The following is an 18742-nucleotide window of genomic DNA, read 5'->3' as shown; positions in this document are numbered from 1 at the left end:
TCTCTTCCTTTTGGGAGAGAACATTTTCTCCTTTGAATCATGGAGGGAAAATGAAACCATGTAAACATTGAACTTTTCAAGTGTTTTAGCATCAGGGGAATGACAGAGGACGGGCAATAGGAGAAGGTAGGTAGGAGGAAAAGTGAAAGAGGAGCTGTAAATAGAGAGGGGAGGGAAAGGAAAATGAAAGAGAGGGGGAGGAAAAAAAAAATTTGGAATGAGAGAGAGGGGGAGAAAGAAAAGTTAGAGAGAGAGCTCATTAATCTAATTTCTTTTGATTTGAAACGGTGAAAATGTAGTCAGGTAGAAATACTGTTGAGGGCTGGAGGTGGGGTAAGACAAGGATGGGAGGAACACCAGATGCGTTCGAAAATCCCAAATCATCCGATTTGCGTCCCAACCCCAAAAAAGGTTATCCGAGTTGCGTCCGCGATACCCGAGATTGAACCTATATACTGGAGACCATAAAGTAAATAAATAAGTATATAACGAACAGGGTGACCAAAAATAACTGTACCTATACAGTATGCTATAGGCTATAGGCCTATAGGAACAAACTTTGAACATGAACGCTGTTACTATTATTTTTGTACTTGTCTTTTGTGTTTAACCTAACCCTATCCTATAATAACACTGGTCACTGCAAATCCTTCATAACTCCGCCCCTGTTGAAAATCGGATCTGTCCAGATAGCTTTTTCTGGTAGCCCTTTAGGTCCTGCATCAACCCTCGTTGTTGTTGTTGTTGTTGTTGTTGTTCTTGTTCTTGTTCTTGTTGTTACTTGTTTTGTTGTTCGTGTTGTTTTTGGAGGAAAATTCGGTGCGGCGATAGCAAGAAACAGGTGGACAGGGATTCATAGTAATGTAGGAAATTGACGGATTCTCCCTTTGTATCGTTAATATCTCCGTAAATAATGATTTCTCAGAAAATTCAAGATAATGGGATTAAAGAGGACAAAAAGGGGTACTTTTCTATTAGGAGAAATTCAATGGGTTTCAGTGGAAACTTGAAGAAAAATCGAATTGAAAAAATGTTAGTTTTTAAAGAGATACAAAAAAATCTTTTTCTCAAGCTTTTGGTTGTGTTTGAGGGAGGGTTTTACCAAAACAGGGAATCTTTTCTTTTAGTAAATTTTGTGTTCTTTTCAATGGTGCAATCATTTTTTTATTATCTTTATTGGTTCAAGAGATAAAGGCGTTTTAAGGGGTCAAGGTATGAAAAATGTTGAAAAACAGAAAATCCTTCATAACTCCGCCCCTGTTGAAAATCGGATCTGTCCAGATAGCTTTTTCTGGTAGCCCTTTAGGTCCTGCATCAACCCTCAAGCGTTGTACAGTCGTTCGCGGGACACCCTGTAGACGGTGAAGTGTCGAATAAAACTGGTGTTGATTCAGCTTACGAAATTAGAAACGAGAGATCTTACAAAGAAATGATCTATGATCTGCTGATCTTATAAGAGAGGGTTGAGATAAGAAGTTTCGTAATCGCGAGCCAAGATCAAATCCGTCAAGAATGAGCATATAGCCCGCGGGCCCGAGAATTGTATGAAAAGTGGTAAGACAGGTTTTCATGTGTTTACCCCGTAATTAACCATCAACCCTTGAGGACCGGATTCAATTCCAAGAAGCACAAACATATTTATAATTTTTGATATGTATATTTCTGACCTCAAGATTTTTTTTTCTTTATCTCCCCACTCAACATGTGTCTAAATCTATGCAAATAGGTCTTTTCGATTTCCACGTTTCAATAGGTTCAATCTCGGGTACCGCGGACGCAACTCGGATGACCTTTTTTTTTTTAGTTGGGACGCAAATCGGATGATTTGGGATTTTCGGACGCATCTGGTGTTCCTCCCATCCTTGTCTTACCCCACCTCCAGCCCTCAACAGCACAACAACCTTACCCCACCTCCAGCATCTCTGCCTGTACGCTAGAAGACAGTTAAACTGTTCATGTTTGTGGTCAAGACGCTGTATCGTCCTAGAAGAGATAATATTGTCCAGGCAATAACCTGGCGAGAGATGTACAGGGTCTAGCAGTTTCTATTTTCACTCGGACCAAGTTTTTTCCTGGTGTATTTCGTGGAAAATGTGTATAGTTCTAAGAGCTTTTTGATGAAAGTTTATTTGATAATACTGATTTATAAGTAGGATACTGGTTTTACAACATTCCCCTTCCTCAATGAAAACTGAGCTATCATAAAATACTGAACGAGACCATGTATTTCTTATCACAGCTAGACTCCTCTCTCAATGCCTCCTCAAGCTTTTCCAACTTCTTCATTACTGCTCAGCATTCTCAACACCTCCCTCCACTTCACTCTGGACATCCTCAGGTCTCATTTCACCCTCCCCAGCATCCCCTGCCACTTCTTCTTCTTCTGCAGCTGGTATTTCATCTTCACTCCAATGTTAGTATACCCGAGCTCCCCGGGATATGGGAATCGTTCTACATCGTGATAATGCTCCCTAATGTTTCATCTTTTGAAGGCGTTACCGACAATTACATTATGCAGTCGAAACCTGACCACTGCATAGCGTACGATACCTGACCACAGAACATGGTAATTCAATTGTATGTGAGGACAGCCGATTTGGAATATCTATGGGCTCCAATGTCCATCACCCACAGCGCCTTCCACATCCTCATCCTCATCATCTGATATCTCATCAGCTAGCACCGCATCCACATGATCCATAAGAGAATCAAACTTCTTCATTATCTTCTGATCGTCCGTCAGGGATTGGTCATCCGCCGAGCCGATGCCTTGTTTCCTCAGACCGGACCTTACCCAGGATCCTAGCTGGCGTTCCAGATCTGCGCTGCTCACATCACCCTCTTCCTGTTCTGACGGAGCTGCGGATGAATGCGAGGTTGAAAGGAGATCAGTACGTAACCATTTCATTTGACTTAATAGTGAAGAAGTGTCCATCTGGTGTGTGTCTATGTTATAAACTCCGAACAGCCCAAGAAGAATTTAAATAGAAAACGATACGAATAAAATTGATAGCTGATCTGGATCGACGGAAAAATCCCCCTCAAACTGACATTACCTTGTAAAAGAGTGGCTAGGAATTCCTTGAAGTATTTCTGCAGAATATTAGCGGCCTTCAACAGTTCATCCAGCATGACATTCAAATCCTCTGCAATGGCGCGAACTGTCTCATCAAAAATATTGATGTTAAGAGAACATAAATGGATTATGAACGTTGATTGTGTCACGTAGCGTAGGTACAACCTAAGCTTCTCAGACTTTGAGTCCAACTTGTACATAGTCTGGGAGTCTTGGTATTCTAGGTACTAGGCCAGTGGTTCACAACTTCTAGGTACTAGGCCAGTGGTTCACAACTTTTTTGGTCTCGTAGCTTCCCTTTTTCAGCAAGAAACCTTTTGGTGGTCCTCTGACAAACCAAATTGTTCAAGAGACTAGGGACCCCCCATCCCTTCAAATAGTAAAGTTTACATTGAATTGAAATGGGTAATTTTTCTTTTCAAATTCCTGTGTGCGGAGTCCAGTATGTCTAGGCCAGTGGTTCACAACTTCTAGGTACTAGGCCAGTGGTTCACAACTTCTAGGTACTAGGCTACTAGGCCAGTGGTTCACAACTTTTTTGGTCTCGTAGTTTCCCTTTTTCAGCAAGAAACCTTTTGGTGGTCCTCTGACAAACCAAATTGTTCAAGAGAGTAGGGACCCCCCATCCCTTCAAATAGTAAAGTTTACATTGAATTGAAATGGAATTTTTCTTTTCAAATTCCTGTGTACGGAGTCCAGTATGTAGGACTCCTGTACCCCATTTGGTTGAACTTGGATATATGTAAACAAGAAGGTGGAATCACTCCTATATATTGACACATTGATTTCCAAGATTCCAAGCGATCTGACAAACCAAATTGTTCAAGAGAGTAGGGACCCCCCATCCCTTCAAATAGTAAAGTTTACATTGAATTGAAATGGGGGAATTTTTCTTTTCAAATTCCTGTGTGCGGAGCCCAGTATGCAGGACTCATGTACCCCATTTTGTTGAACTTGGAAGTATGTAAATAAGAAGGTGGAATCACTCCTACATTGACACATTGATTTCCAAGCGACATTATTAGCGTTGTAGGAGTTTATTCGGCCTATTTGATTGTGATTCCTCTTTTCTACAAATATTGCGACATCCACGGGGATAAACCCGCAGTACCCTAGTTGAATGGGTAAAACACTGAGCGGAATAAGTCCAAAAATTGGCTTTCTGAGTTATCTAAATCATCGGAAAGAGCGCGAAAAGATCTACTTTTTATATTGGTCGCGAACTTCACTTTAGTGTTGTATTGAAATGAGAGCAAAAACAAAATGGCTATCTCTATTTAAACTTTGACTAGTCCTAAACTTTGACTCCATTTACGAAAAGATCTACTTTTTATATTGGTCGCGAACTTCACTTTAGTGTTGTATTGAAATGAGAGCAAAAACAAAATGGCTATCTCTATTTTAAACTTTGACTAGTCCTAAACTTTGACTCCATTTATCTCAAAATGCTTTTTTGGAGTTAGTCCACTCTGCCTCTAAGCCATCCAGTTAGGAATCACTGTTCCCAAGTCTAGCAATGTGATCTTTACATTGCTAGGCCAAGTTATCAGAGAACACGTGTGGCAATTTTCTTCGTTTTAGTCTCAATATTTTTTTTTAATTTTTATAGTTTTTTCTGAGATAATAAAAAAAAATCATGAGAATCACCAATTGTGAAAACTCTTTTTTGCGTTTAACCTAACCCTATAATAACATTGGTCACTGCTCAAATAAAATTGTGAAAACTCTTTTATGGGTTTAACCTAACCCTATAATAACATTGATCACTGCTCAAATTGTGAAACCTCCTTTTTGCGTTTAACCTAACCCTATAATAACATTGGTCACTGCTCAAATTGTGAAAGCTCTTTTTTGCGTTTAACCTAACTCTATAATAACACTGGACACTGCTCATTTGTGACAGCTCCTTTTGGACACTGCTCATTTGTGACAGCTCCTTTTGGACACTGCTCATTTGTGACAGCTCCTTTTATAGCAACATTCCATTGACGTAACTTCTGAACAAGTACAGTTGCATTTTTAACGTTATCGATTGTAGGTTATACCAATATACCTACATGATGAAAGCTGAAAAAATGCTGCGTACAGTATTTTTTTGTCACCCATGTATACCTTCAAACTAGGATAAGTATATAAAAGTACATAGTTCTAGCTCAAGTAGCTCAGGGACGCAACTCGGATGATACATTTCAGAAATGGGACGCAAATCGGACGGACGCAACTCGGATTTCACAGTCGGGACGCAAGTCAGATCCTCCCCAAAGATGATTGGTGGGACGGAAGGGAGGTAAAAGATTGATCAGTAGGGGAGGAGAGGGGAGATAAAAGATTGAAGAGTGGGGAAGGGAAAGGGGTGAGAGATTTATCAGAGAGAGGAAACGTGGAAATCGAAAATACCTATTAAGACCCTTCCTCCTCTCTCTCTCTCTCTCTCTCTCTCTTTCTTCATTTTTCTTTCCTTCAGATTCTCTTTAAACTTTTCCTCTTTCTTTCCTTCCCTCCTTTCTTTCCAAATCTCTCGTTCCCTCCCACTCTTCCTCTCCCCCCAAAGAACTCTCTTAAACTTAAGCGAGATGGACCTAAATGTCGCACCGGTAATATTAACTTCAAAGAGAAAATTATACTGGAGAGCATCTTCCTCTTTTCTCTTCTCCTCCCCCTCCCCTCTCTTCCTTTTGGGAGAGAAAATTTTCTCCTTTGAATCATGGAGGGAAAATGAAACCATGTAAACATTGAACTTTTCAAGTGTTTTAGCATGAGGGGAATGACAGAAGACGGGCAATAGGAGAAGGTAGGTAGGAGGAAAAGTGAAAGAGGAGCTGTAAATATAGAGAGGGGAGGGAAAAGAAAATTTTGGGATGAGAGAGAGGGAGAAAGAAAAGTTAGAGAGAGAGAGAGAGCTCATTAATCTAATTTCTTTTGATTTGAAACGGTGAAAATGTAGTCAGGTAGTCAGTACCAAAAAGGGTTCTTTTACCTTACGTTATCGTTACTGCGATATAGTAGACTGGATTTTGATACATTCATAGACAGTGGCACTGCATCAGACAGAAATCACGAAAGGAGTGGCCGTGGCCACGTATTGGAAACATAAGATCTCACAATATGGTGATCCGGACATGGAAAGAAGAAAAGAATAAATACAAAATAGACAGTGAAAAAAGCAAATTCTAAATCTAGGAGGATGAGACAAGACTTTACGGTGAAAAGAGGGGATTTTTCGTTTGGAGTTTATTTGATTAAGACATTATTGTTATCGAGTTCGCGGTGATTTCTGAGGCTAATCAAAACTTTTTTTTCTTGTTCTCCTTGTCGAAGTGTAGTTTTTTCCTCACATTGACCTCTTGGATCTCTGACATTAGCTATGTTACTGTGCCAGTGAGTTCCATTACAGCCTCAACATAATCTAATGATAGTCATAATGATGCAAACAAAACCATCCCAAGTACTACACAGGCTTCTCTATTATCTGTCTGGCCAAATTATCCGTGGCCAATCCATGATATTATGTTAGGTTCCTCCTGGTGACCTGCAATTTGTAATCTAATAGATATAGTCATGATAAAAAAAAACTCTTAGATATTGTAGATAGTGATGATAATAGCGAACTCTTTGAGGTCGGCTAGGTTAACGCTTTCGTGCATTCTCTACCACCTTACCTCTAAAGTGAAAAAGCCAGGTGATATCAGAACAGCTGCCTCTGACTTGAATCAAAGTCCGCTATTTTAAAGCAATAATAAAGCCCTCCTGCCAGCCTAGGTAGCTTGGATAGTAGCGCGTCTGCCTAGGTCGCGAGTTCGATTTCTGCCGGGCTGGATTTTATACAAAACAGATAAGGTTCGTTCTCGGAACGACTGGCTCTCTCCTATCATATCCTCATCTCTTTGCTTTGGAGACGATAAGACCTTAGCAGTTCCGTCCAAGTTTAAAGTCAAAGCCCTCCTGATTAGCAGACGAGTGTCTGAACCACTACGCCATTGAGACAGGTAAAGATGTTATGACATCTATCATCTCTTCTATTGACTATTGAATCTCTGGTGTACGCATCCTCTGGTACTCTATAGCTATAGTGTCATGGGATAGCTATGATTGTGCTGCGATTACAGATAATGCGAGATGCTAGAGGATTGTACAGAGAGTGTTGAGTAATCGGCAAGAACTGAGTAATCGGCACTATCATGATAAGCCGTGATGAAAAAATAAGTCACGAGACGTGTCGATGGGAATCAGCTGGGCGTGACAGATGACTCCGTTGAGTCAAAGTTATGAGCCGTGAGACATTAGGACCTGAGAGAACTTTCAAAACCTATTAGACACACAATTACACTCAATCTGATTAGCAGTCTGCAGAAGTATGCTTGTACCCATGTTGACTTGGGATTTGGGTTGCCAAAAATTCCCAACCATGTTAGATGACAGAGATGAAGTATGCTTGTACCCATGTTGACTTGGGATTTGGGTTGCCAAAAATTCCCAACCATGTTAGATGACAGAGATGACTATAAGTGAAACAATGTGAAACATGTATCTACAGGGTGGTACGTATGTCCTACACTTTGGACAACCCAGATATTTAGGTACCTATGCTTGTTTCTTCTAATTTCTTGATTCTTTTCCAAATGGTAGTTCAGTGAGCAGATGTAAAACTCATCAAGGGGCCTTTAAGGGTATCCGATTGGGTTCAAAATCTAATGAATGAATATGATTATCTTTTATGTGGTAAACTTTTTTGCCATATTTAACCCGGGGTTCTTGCAAAACAAAGACTTTCATTCAAGCTATAACCTATACGTAGGTATTTGCCAAATTTGGTCAAAATCGCACACACTGTTCGAGAGTTATGGTGAACCAAACAGACAAGCACAAACCAAACGAAAAATTCGTTCACATATTTTCTCCACCCATCACACACAGTGATGTCACATGACCTCAAAGTTGGCTCAGAATCCTGCCTCTAACTCCCTCACATCCTATATCATGTCTGAAATCTAGAGTATATCTGGATTCCAGGAATAAAGGAGGGAGGGGGCATTGACCCCGGGGGTTAGGGGACAGAATATTACACATGGGGATATAGGAAGGAGGAGATATGGGAGAGGGGAAGGGAGGGGGGAGGTACATCACAGGAAAAGAGATAGTATTGTTATACGATAGCTATACAGTACCAGGTACATGGCAATAGGTAGCTATGGTACATGGGAACAGGATTTTCATTAGTGACTTTATTCCCTTTTCTCCCTCCCTTTCACTCCCTCCCTCCTTCCTTCTCTTTCTGCCTCTCTTCATCTTTTCCTTCTTCTTCTTCTCCTTCTCCTCCTCCTCCTCCTCCTCCTCTGTCCCAATCTGGTGTGTACGGTTTCCAAATTAAAATTCACTCCCCTCTCTTCGTTTTTTTTTTTTTTTTTTTTTTTTTTTTTTTTTTTTTTTTTTATGGTAGTTCAGTGAGCAGATGTAAAACTCATCAAGGGGCCTTTAAGGGTCTCCGATTGGGTTTAAAATCTAATGAATGAATATGATTATCTTTTATGTGGTAAACTTTTTTGCCATATTTAACTCGGGGTTCTTGCAAAACAAAGACTTTCAAGCTATAACATATACGTAGGTATTTGCCAAATTGGTCAAAATCGCACACACTGTTCGAGAGTTATGGTAAACCAAACAGACAAGCACAAACCAAAGGAAAAATTCCTTCACATATTATCTCCACCCACAAACAGTGATGTCACATGACCTCAAAGTTGGTAAAGTTGGCTCAGAATCCTGCCTATAACTCCCTCACATCCTATATCATGTCTGAAATCTAGAGTATATCTGGATTCTATCTGGAGACTAACGCGAGCTGCCAGGGGAAAGTGCCGTGAGAGAAAGTGATGTATACCGATTCCTTATCACTGAGAGTTCGCTATCAGCACTATATCAGTACCTGGTGATAAGGATAGGAGTCTCGTGCAGTCACTTATAACCTTCAACACAACCCACCCTGTTCTGTGAAGTACTCTATTTTTACCGTAAATATGTACAGTACTGTATTTTATTTTTACCGTAAATTTGTAGAATACTGTACACTGTACTGTGCTCTACCCATGTTGTAGACGTAGACTATTAGAGGTACCTATTATTATGTTTACTGTTTTTCCAAAGTAAAACTTGAAAAGGATGAAGTATAACTGTTTCCTTTTCCCCGTGACATCTGAGGCCATGTGTTTCACCACAATGGGTTTCCTCTGCGGTTAATCGTGTATGTATCAAGTTCTTTGGTTCGAATTCCGGCCCCCCTGTTGATTTTTTGGTCCCCGGTTCAAATTTCCGGACTTAAGCGGTATGGTGTATTTATTCCGGAGCGGTATGTTAGAGTCCTGGAATTGGGCGGTGTTAAGAACGTTTATCTCGTCTTGATGTGTTATCTATTTCATAATGTCTAAGTGACTGTAATACTATAATCGTACTGTATCTTCTTCCTCTTCTTGGTGTGAGATAGGTGTTATCATAACCACCGAACCCTGTCTGAGAGTTTCAGGAGTTATTATTGTTTTTGCTTTTTTGGGAACTATTTGGTAACTTTTTGCCATATCTTCAAAGTTATCTGCTAATTCTATCATGTATGTATCTTGAAAGCGGTGTTATGTGCAATATTTAAACTGGTGAGCAAAAGGGACTACATGTCAGTCGGAAATCTAAATACCTAAAGTTCTTCTGTAATACTATAATCGTACTGTATCTTCTTCCTCTTCTTGGTGTGAGATAGGTGTTATCATAACCACCGAACCCTGTCTGAGAGTTTTAGGAGTTATTATTGTTTTTGCTTTTTTGGGAACTGTTTGGTAACTTTTTGCCACGTCTTCAAAGTTATCTGCTAATTCTATCATGTATGTATCTTGAAAGCGGTGTTATGTATGTATCTTCTTCCTCTTCTTGGTGTGAGATAGGTGTTATCATAACCACCGAACCCTGTCTGAGAGTTTCAGGAGTTATTATTGTTTTTACTTTTTTGGAACTATTTGCTAACTTTCTGCCACGTCTTCAAAGTTATCTGCTAATTCTATCATGTATGTATCAGGTATCTTGAAAGCGGTGTCATGTGCAATATTTAAACTGGTGAGCAAAAGGGACTACATGTCAGTCGGAAATCTAAATACGTAAAGTTCTAGACTCCTTTGTGCTGCAGTTTTACTGAAAATGGCCTCAGATTTCGCCATAAATGTCTGAGTATATGTCTTTTTCTCTTATTGAGTGGAAACTTAAATAATAACAAGAAATTGAAATGAGTTGCTGCTGAATAGGTAAATAATGAACAATAATTTATACTCTCCAGTTATAATTTGTGTGTACGGTGCCTAATTACTGAGCTATATTCCTCTGTTATAGGTTTGTACAATCTAATAGGTAGAAACAACGTCTAACTCTATCTATCTAGGAATAGAATAGAATTGTATTCTATCATTTGAACAGATACAGAGCGAGATTCTATTTTACAAACCATGCTGGCAATATCTCTAATATACAGGGTGATTGCAAAAAGTTTGCTACCAAATGAACTTCTGCAATCAGAGTTGCTGGTACATTTTACCCTCGTGTCGTCTGTGGCTTAGCCTCCCTATTCCGAAGTAGGTACCTTCTTCATCAAATAGGCGACAGGAGACACAATACTTCCCATTCAGGTGCTGAGCCAACACGAGAAATTGTCAACACATTGACCACAAGAGCTTAACTCAGCGGTTGTTTTATGATTTAGGACTTTCCTTGGACTCAAACCAGCAACACATTTTGTGATTTTCACATTAAGTACGTGACTTATAAGCTTATATTATAATTTGTGTGTACGGTGCCTAATTACTGAGCTATATTCCTCTGTTATAGGTTTGTACAATCTAATAGGTAGAAACAACGTCTAAATCTATCTATCTAGGTATAGAATAGAATTGTATTCTATCATTTGAACAGATACAGAGCGAGATTCTATTCTACAAACCATGCTCACTGAGCTATATTCCTCTGTTATAGGTTTGTACAATCTAATAGGTAGAAACAACGTCTAACTCTATCTATCTAGGAATAGAATAGAATAGAATTGTATATTGTATTCTATCATTTGAACAGATACAGAGCGAGATTCTATTTTACAAACCGTGCTCGCAATATCTCTATACTGAGCTATATTCCTCTGTTATAGGTTTGTACAATCTAATAGGTAGAAACAACGTCTAACTCTATCTATCTAGGAATAGAATAGAATTGTATTCTATCATTTGAACAGATACAGAGCGAGATTCTATTTTACAAACCATGCTGGCAATATCTCTAATATACAGGGTGATTGCAAAAAGTTTGCTACCAAATTAACTTCTGCAATCAGAGTTGCTGGTACATTTTACCCTCGTGTCGTCTGTGGCTTAGCCTCCCTATTCCGAAGTAGGTACCTTCTTCATCAAATAGGCGACAGGAGACACAATACTTCCCATTTAGGTGCTGAGCCAACACGAGAAATTGTCAACACATTGACCACAAGAGCTTAACTCAGCGGTTGTTTTATGACTTAGGACTTTCCTTGGACTCAAACCAGCAACACATTTTGTGATTTTCACATGAAGTACGTGACTTATAATCACTAGTTCATCACTAGAAGATGAGTCACCGGGTATAGGTACAGATGTCTGGTTCACCCTGTCTACTCAATAGTCCTTCACCTTTCTCTTTTCCTCGTTACATAAGGACTCCGAGCAATGGATAACAATTGTTCTCTTCAGTAATGCTCATGTCAGGATCTAAGGATCTTTCTATATCAGATTTAGGTTCTCAATTCTCTATCGATCTCAGGTCCTGAATCCTCTATCAAACTCAGGTCCTGAATCCTCAACTAGTGTGTACTGTATCTGATTTGGTGATCCTATAGACCGATTCCTGACTTCTCTCTGCAGCACCATTTTTCCACAATATGACATGATTTTCTCTATTAATTGACGGTTATTCTAATTGATATGACTGCATGTTGTACATAGGTCGATGTTATTAATCAGAGTTGTATCTATAGATCGACTTTATTAATCAGAATCAGTAACTATATGCATGTGGGATATAACGATCAATGCTTTGGGTTAGGTCAGGTATGTGTTGTGTTTTGCTAATTACCTATGAGTATACCGATGAAAAGTTGGCACTGTAGTGTGAATAGGCAGCGATCAAGCAACGATCAACATTCCTTCGTTCAGACCAACTAGAAATGAAAGACATCAATATTTCTTCTAGAATTTATCCGAATCATATTTATTTATCCAAAGCAACAAAAGAATGGATGAGATTATTGAGATATTGATGCTAAGAGAACATAAATGGACTATGAACGTTGATTGTGTCACGTAGCGTAGGTACAACCTAAGCTTCTCAGACATTGAGTCCAACTTGTACATAGTCTAGGAGTCGTGATATTCTAGGTACTAGGCCAGTGGTTCACAACTTCTAGGTACTAGGCTACTAGGCCAGTACATCAATATTTCTTCTAGAATTTATCCGAATCATATTTATTTATCCAAAGCAACAAAAGAATGGATGAGATTATTGAGATATTGATGTTAAGAGAACATAAATGGATTATGAACGTTGATTGTGTCACGTAGCGTAGGTACAACCTAAGCTTCTCAGACTTTGAGTACAACCTGTACATAGTCTAGGAGTCTATAGGTATTCTAGGTACTAGGCCAGTGGTTCACAACTTCTAGGTACTAGACCAGTGGTTCACAACTTCTAGGTACTAGATCTAGGATGTACCGTAATCCCGTACCGTAATGATTTCTCCAACATGGCGGCCAAAAAAGAGGTTTTCTCACAATATCTCGTTTCTGGTCTTTTTTTGGGAAGAACAATGAATTAGAAAGTTGTTTGTATTTTTATTTCCTACATTTTATACATTTACACTTTTCTTCTAGGATGTACCGTTATCCCATAATATTACCATTTGCCTACAGGAGGCTTTTTAAAAATGTTATTTTTTGTGTACATTCGGCCTCTATCTGTAGAAAATATTTGCTTTACCCAGAATTTTGATGTCCAAATGAAGGTCCATGCCAAATTTGGTGCTTTCCTGACGAAATGCAGCTTTTTTGACGTTGGGCCACCCACTATTTGTGTCTTGTTCTGTGTTACAGGTATGTTACTATAGCTCCTTCACATGACTCATCAGCCTCAGTAAGTTCCAAGAATTCACAGTCCCAAGCTCTTTTAATCATAAGGTTGACGGGAAACAGTCTTGTCCTACTTACAATGTTTGTTTTCAATCGGTTAGGAGAATTCACAGTCCAAAGCTCTTTTAATCATAAGGTTGACGGGAAACAGTCTTGTCCTACTTACAATGTTTGTTTTCAATCGGTTAGACGTTAGATGACGAACTCATTTGAAACAATGGGGAATATGTTTTATCACACTAGTGTTGCCTCTATGTCAAGACAATGAGAGAGGAAGCCTTGGACCACAGTGTTAAGCTCCATTGTTGATAACCGATAGAATGGATGGGCTACCTGTCGTGTCACCCTTCACCCTGACATCAATATAGCTCCATTGTTGATAACCGATAGAATGGATGGGCTACCTGTCGTGTCACCCTTCACCCTGACATCAATATTTCTTCTAGAATTTATCAGAATCATAGTTATTTAATGTTTGTCCAGAGCAACAAAAAAATGGATGAGATTATTGATGTTAAGGGAACATAAATGGATTATGAACGTTGATTGTGTCACGTAGGTACAACCTAAGCTTCTCAGACATTGAGTCCAACTTGTACTTAGTCTAGGAGTCTAGATATTCTAGATACTAGGCCAGTGGTTCACAACTTTTTTGGTCTCGTAGCTTCCCTTTTTCAGCAAGAAACCTTTTGGTGGTCCTCTGACAAACCAAATTGTTCAAGAGAGTAGAGATCCCCCATCCCTTCAAATAGTAAAGTTTACATTGAATTGAAATGGGGAATTTTTCTTTTCAAATTCCTGTGTGCGGAGTCCAGTATGCAGGACTCCTGTACCCCATTTTGTTGAACTTGGAAGTATATAAATAAGAAGGTGGAATCACTCCTACATTGACACATTGATTTCCCAGCGACATTATTAGCGTTGTGGGAGTTTATTCGGCCTATTTGATTGTGATTCCTCTCCGCCTCCTCTTTTCTACAAATATTGCGACATCCATGGGGATAAACCCGCAGTACCCTAGTTGAATGGGTAAAACACTGAGCGGAATAAGCCCAAAAATTGGCTTTCTGAGTTATCTAAATCATTGGAAAGAGCGCGAAAAGATCTACTTTTTATATTGGTCGCGAACTTCACTTTAGTGTTGTATTGAAATGAGAGCAAAAACCAAATGGCTATCTCTATTTAAACTTTGACTAGTCCTAAACTTTGACTCCATTTGTCTCAAAATGCTTTTTTGGAGTTAGTCCGCTCTGCCTCTAAGCCATTCAGTTAGGAATCACTGTTCCCAAGTCTAGCAATGTGATCTTTACATTGCTAGGCCAAGTTATCAGAGAACACGTGTGGCATGTGTAGGAATGTGGGAAAATTCATTGCATATTGCATTCTTATTTTATTATTTATGTGAGAACTGCTTTTTCCTTATGTTTCCTATGTTTATTTTTAGTTCAGTTTATATTTATAATTGCTAACTTTAGCCAAAGCAAGGGGGAGATTTTCTTTGGATATATTCAGTACCAAAAAGGGTTCTTTTACCTTACATTATCGTTACTGCGATATAGTAGACTGGATTTTGATACATTCATAGACAGTGGCACTCAGAGGACCTGCAGACAGAAATCAGGAAAGGAGTGGCCGTGGCCACGTATTGAAAACATAAGATCTCACAATATGGTGATCCGGACATGGAAAGAAGAGAATAGATACAAAATAGACCGTGAAAAAAGCAAATTCTAAATCTAGGAGGATGAGACAAGACTTTACGGTGAAAAGAGGGGATTTTTTTGTTTGGAGTTTATTTGATTAAGACATTAATGTTATCGAGTTCGCGGTGATTTCTGAGGCTAATCAAAACTTTTTTTTCTTGTTCTCCTTGTCGAAGTGTAGTTTTTTCCTCACATTGACCTCTTGGATCTCTGACATTAGCTATGTTACTGTGCCAGTGAGTTCCATTACAGCCTCAACATAATCTAATGATAGTCATAATGATGCAAACAAAACCATCCCAAGTACTACACAGGCTTCTCTATTATCTGTCTGGCCAAATTATCCGTGGCCAATCCATGATATTATGTTAGGTTCCTCCTGGTGACCTGCAATTTGTAATCTAATAGATATAGTCATGATAAAAAAAAACTCTTAGATATTGTAGATAGTGATGATAATAGCGAACTCTTTGAGGTCGGCTAGGTTAACGCTTTCGTGCATTCTCTACCACCTTACCTCTAAAGTGAAAAAGCCAGGTGATATCAGAACAGCTGCCTCTGACTTGAACTCAAAGTCCGCTATTTTAAAGCAATAATAAAGCCCTCCTGCCAGCCTAGGTAGCTTGGATAGTAACGCGTCTGCCTTATAAACGCTAGGTCGCGAGTTCGATTTCTGCCGGGCCTGACTTGAACTCAAAGTCCGCTATTTTAAAGCAATAATAAAGCCCTCCTGCCAGCCTAGGTAGCTTGGATAGTAACGCGTCTGCCTTGTAAGCGCTAGGTCGCGAGTTCGATTTCTGCCCGGGTGGATTTTATCCAAAACAGATAAGGTTCGTTCTCGGAACGACTGGCTCTCTCCTATCCTATCCTCCTTCTCTCTTTGCTTTGGAGACGATAAGACCTCTTAGCAGTTCCGTCCAAGTTTAAAGTCAAAGCCCTCCTGATTAGCAGACGAGTGTCTGAACCACTACGCCATTGAGACAGGTAAAGATGTTATGACATCTATCATCTCTTCTATTGACTATTGAATCTCTGGTGTACGCATCCTCTGGTACTAAGTCAAAGCCCTCCTGATTAGCAGACGAGTGTCTGAACCACTACGCCATTGAGACAGGTAAAGATGTTATGACATCTATCATCTCTTTTATTGACTATTGAATCTCTGGTGTACGCATCCTCTGGTACTCTATAGTGTCATAGGACAGCTATGATTGTGCTACGATTACAGATAATGCGAGATGCTAGAGGATTGTACAGAGAGTGTTGAGTAATCGGCAAGGACTGAGTAATCGGCACTATCATGATAAGCTGTGATGAAAAAATAAGTCACGAGACGTAAAGATGTTATGACATCTATCATCTCTTCTATTGACTATTGAATCTCTGGTGTACGCATCCTCTGGTACTCTATAGTGTCATGGGACAGCTCTATGATTGTGCTGCGATTACAGATAATGCGAGATGCTAGAGGATTGTACAGAGAGTGTTGAGTAATCGGCACTATCATGATAAGCCGTGATGAAAACATAAGTCACGAGACGTGCCGATGGGAATCAGCTAGGCGTGACAGATGACTCCGTTGAGTCAAAGTTGTCACGAGACGTGTCGATGGGAATCAGCTAGGCGTGACAGATGACTCCGTTGAGTCAAAGTTATGAGCCGTGAGACATTAGGACCTGAGAGATGATATAGCTGTGTGACATCCAGGACTTCAGGTGTAGCACACGGTTTACGCTCAAATAAGAATCAACCAAGATCCAACTACAATATTGATGCTGGATGTCTCGATGGAGTGATAGGTAGTTTTGCACAAGTATAGTTTAAATGCCTGTAGCAGTAGCATTCTTTACCACCCAACCCTTAGAGCTATGTAAATCGTTCTGGGTTTTAACCTTTTAACCCATGCTGAATACCAAGTGAGGCACATAATTATGTAGGTATATAACATAAGTATAGTGCTTTATTTAGACTGTCAGACAGACTGGCTAGCTAGAACAAGAACAAGGTGAATCATCTAACGCTTCTATAAGTACTTGGTCAATTTATCACCAACAAATGAGGATAAATTACTCCGAAAAAATTGGGGTCGAGGGGGCCCGGCCACCCCTCCCCCCTCTTTGATCTTCATAATGTAGTTCTTGTTGTTGTTGGTGGTGGTGTTGGTGGCGTTGGTGGTGTTGGTGTTGTTGGTGTTGTTGGTGTTGTTGGTGTTGTTGTTGTTGTTGTTGTTGTTGTTGTTGTTGATGTGGTTGTTGTTGTTGTTGTTGTTGTTGTTGTTGTTGTTGTTGTTGTTGTTGTTGTTGTTGTTCTTGTTGTTCTTGTTCTTTTAAATGTGATGTGTCAGTCGTCTAAATACTCGTAGTCTCTATCCAAATGTATCCCCGAATTGGCGCTCTGAAATTACGCCTAGAAGTTGCCAATTCCTGAATTGAAAGCTCTGAAACGATTGATCACTAAGAGGAAGTAGATGAACTATTATGCCACAAGATAATGATTAGATGTCTGTTATATTCTTGCCTGGGTGTTCCTTGATGTCACTGAAATCTTCTCCTGGTTCATTTATTTCCTACGTAATCTGCTATTAGTGGCTTTACAACAACACTTACCTATACAATGATATCTATACCACAATATATCCATACAACAACCCAGTTCATCTGAACTGAAGACAACAGGTTCAATGCTTGCTTCTCACCTCAAGTCTTCTTGGTGCCTGGCGAATTTCCCAACATTTCATGACTGTCAGAGTTTTGTCTGAATTTCAACCTAGTCATCAAGTGCTGAAATATGGTTGAGCTGACTGGATTCAATAAACTATTGATGCACCTGGCAGATTCATCTACTGATGTCAAAAAAGTTATCCATACTCAAAGCTGTTGAATACGTATAAATACTGAAGTCTGTCAGTTGCCCCAAAATTTTAATCTCCAAAATCCAATTCTCCCTATCCCACAAATATGATACCTATTGAGCAGTACCGAGACTATACTAGGAACGCTAGACACTAGGGCAATTTATAACTAATCAATTTAATACATCAAAAACATCATTATCATTTTGTAATTCCACAGCACCAACTCGGATTTGTAAATCGGAATTTATTCTCTTCTTCTGTCGGTTGCCCCAAAATTTTAATCTCCAAAATCCAATTCTCCCTATCCCACAAATATGATACCTATTGAGCAGTACCGAGACTATATTAGGAACGCTAGACACTAGGGCAATTTATAACTAATCAATTTAATACATCAAAAACATCATTATCATTTTCTAATTCCACAGCACCAACTCAGATTTGTAATTCGGAATTTATTCTCTTCTATTAATCTGGAAATCCAGTCAGCTTCAAGCACTCTCCGCGTCTCCGGAAATACAAAAGAAAAATAAATAAAGAAGGAATGCCATTTTTCTTGTTAAAATCCAGTCAGCTTCAAGCACTCTCCGCGTCTCCGGAAATACAAAAGAAAAATAAATAAAGAAGGAATGCCATTTTTCTTGTTAAAATGCAATACCGGTGCTGTCTGCATGAAGTGTTGGTGCTATTTTCTTTCTATTAATTCAAAATAGATGAGGAAAATGAAGAAAAATACGCAGGAGGAAAATTTATCTTGAATAAGAACCGCCGCATGGAGAATGAAGAACAACGAAACTTACAGCAGTGACTACGCCAGAGCATGTAGAGGCGTATCCAGTAGGCATGCCAGCCAGAGTCTAGTAAACAATAGGCATGCCAGCCGGAATCCAGTATCCAGTAGACATGCCAGCCGGAATCTTTATTCAATGAACAT

At 39.4% G+C, this 18742-nt stretch overlaps 2 protein-coding genes across 5 annotated transcripts in view; one reads left to right on the top strand and one right to left on the bottom strand.

The window, feature by feature from the left end:
- Positions 1–18742, top strand: part of LOC103508079 (hepatic leukemia factor-like) — a 123791-nt gene that overhangs the window by 85637 nt on the left and 19412 nt on the right. The window lies entirely within an intron of this gene.
- Positions 2198–3046, bottom strand: LOC108252253. The gene is made up of 2 exons (XM_017443609.1): positions 2620–3046; positions 2198–2413 (listed from the first exon to the last, which is right to left on the bottom strand). Exons 1-2 carry the CDS (start codon positions 2933–2935, stop codon positions 2286–2288), a joined length of 444 nt encoding a protein of 147 aa, XP_017299098.1. The 5' UTR covers positions 2936–3046; the 3' UTR covers positions 2198–2285.

This window comes from Diaphorina citri, unplaced genomic scaffold, assembly GCF_000475195.1.
Source record: "Diaphorina citri unplaced genomic scaffold, Diaci psyllid genome assembly version 1.1 scaffold365, whole genome shotgun sequence".
Classification (NCBI taxonomy): Eukaryota; Metazoa; Arthropoda; class Insecta; order Hemiptera; family Psyllidae; genus Diaphorina; species Diaphorina citri.
This window is presented reverse-complemented; position numbering and strand designations above follow the sequence as displayed.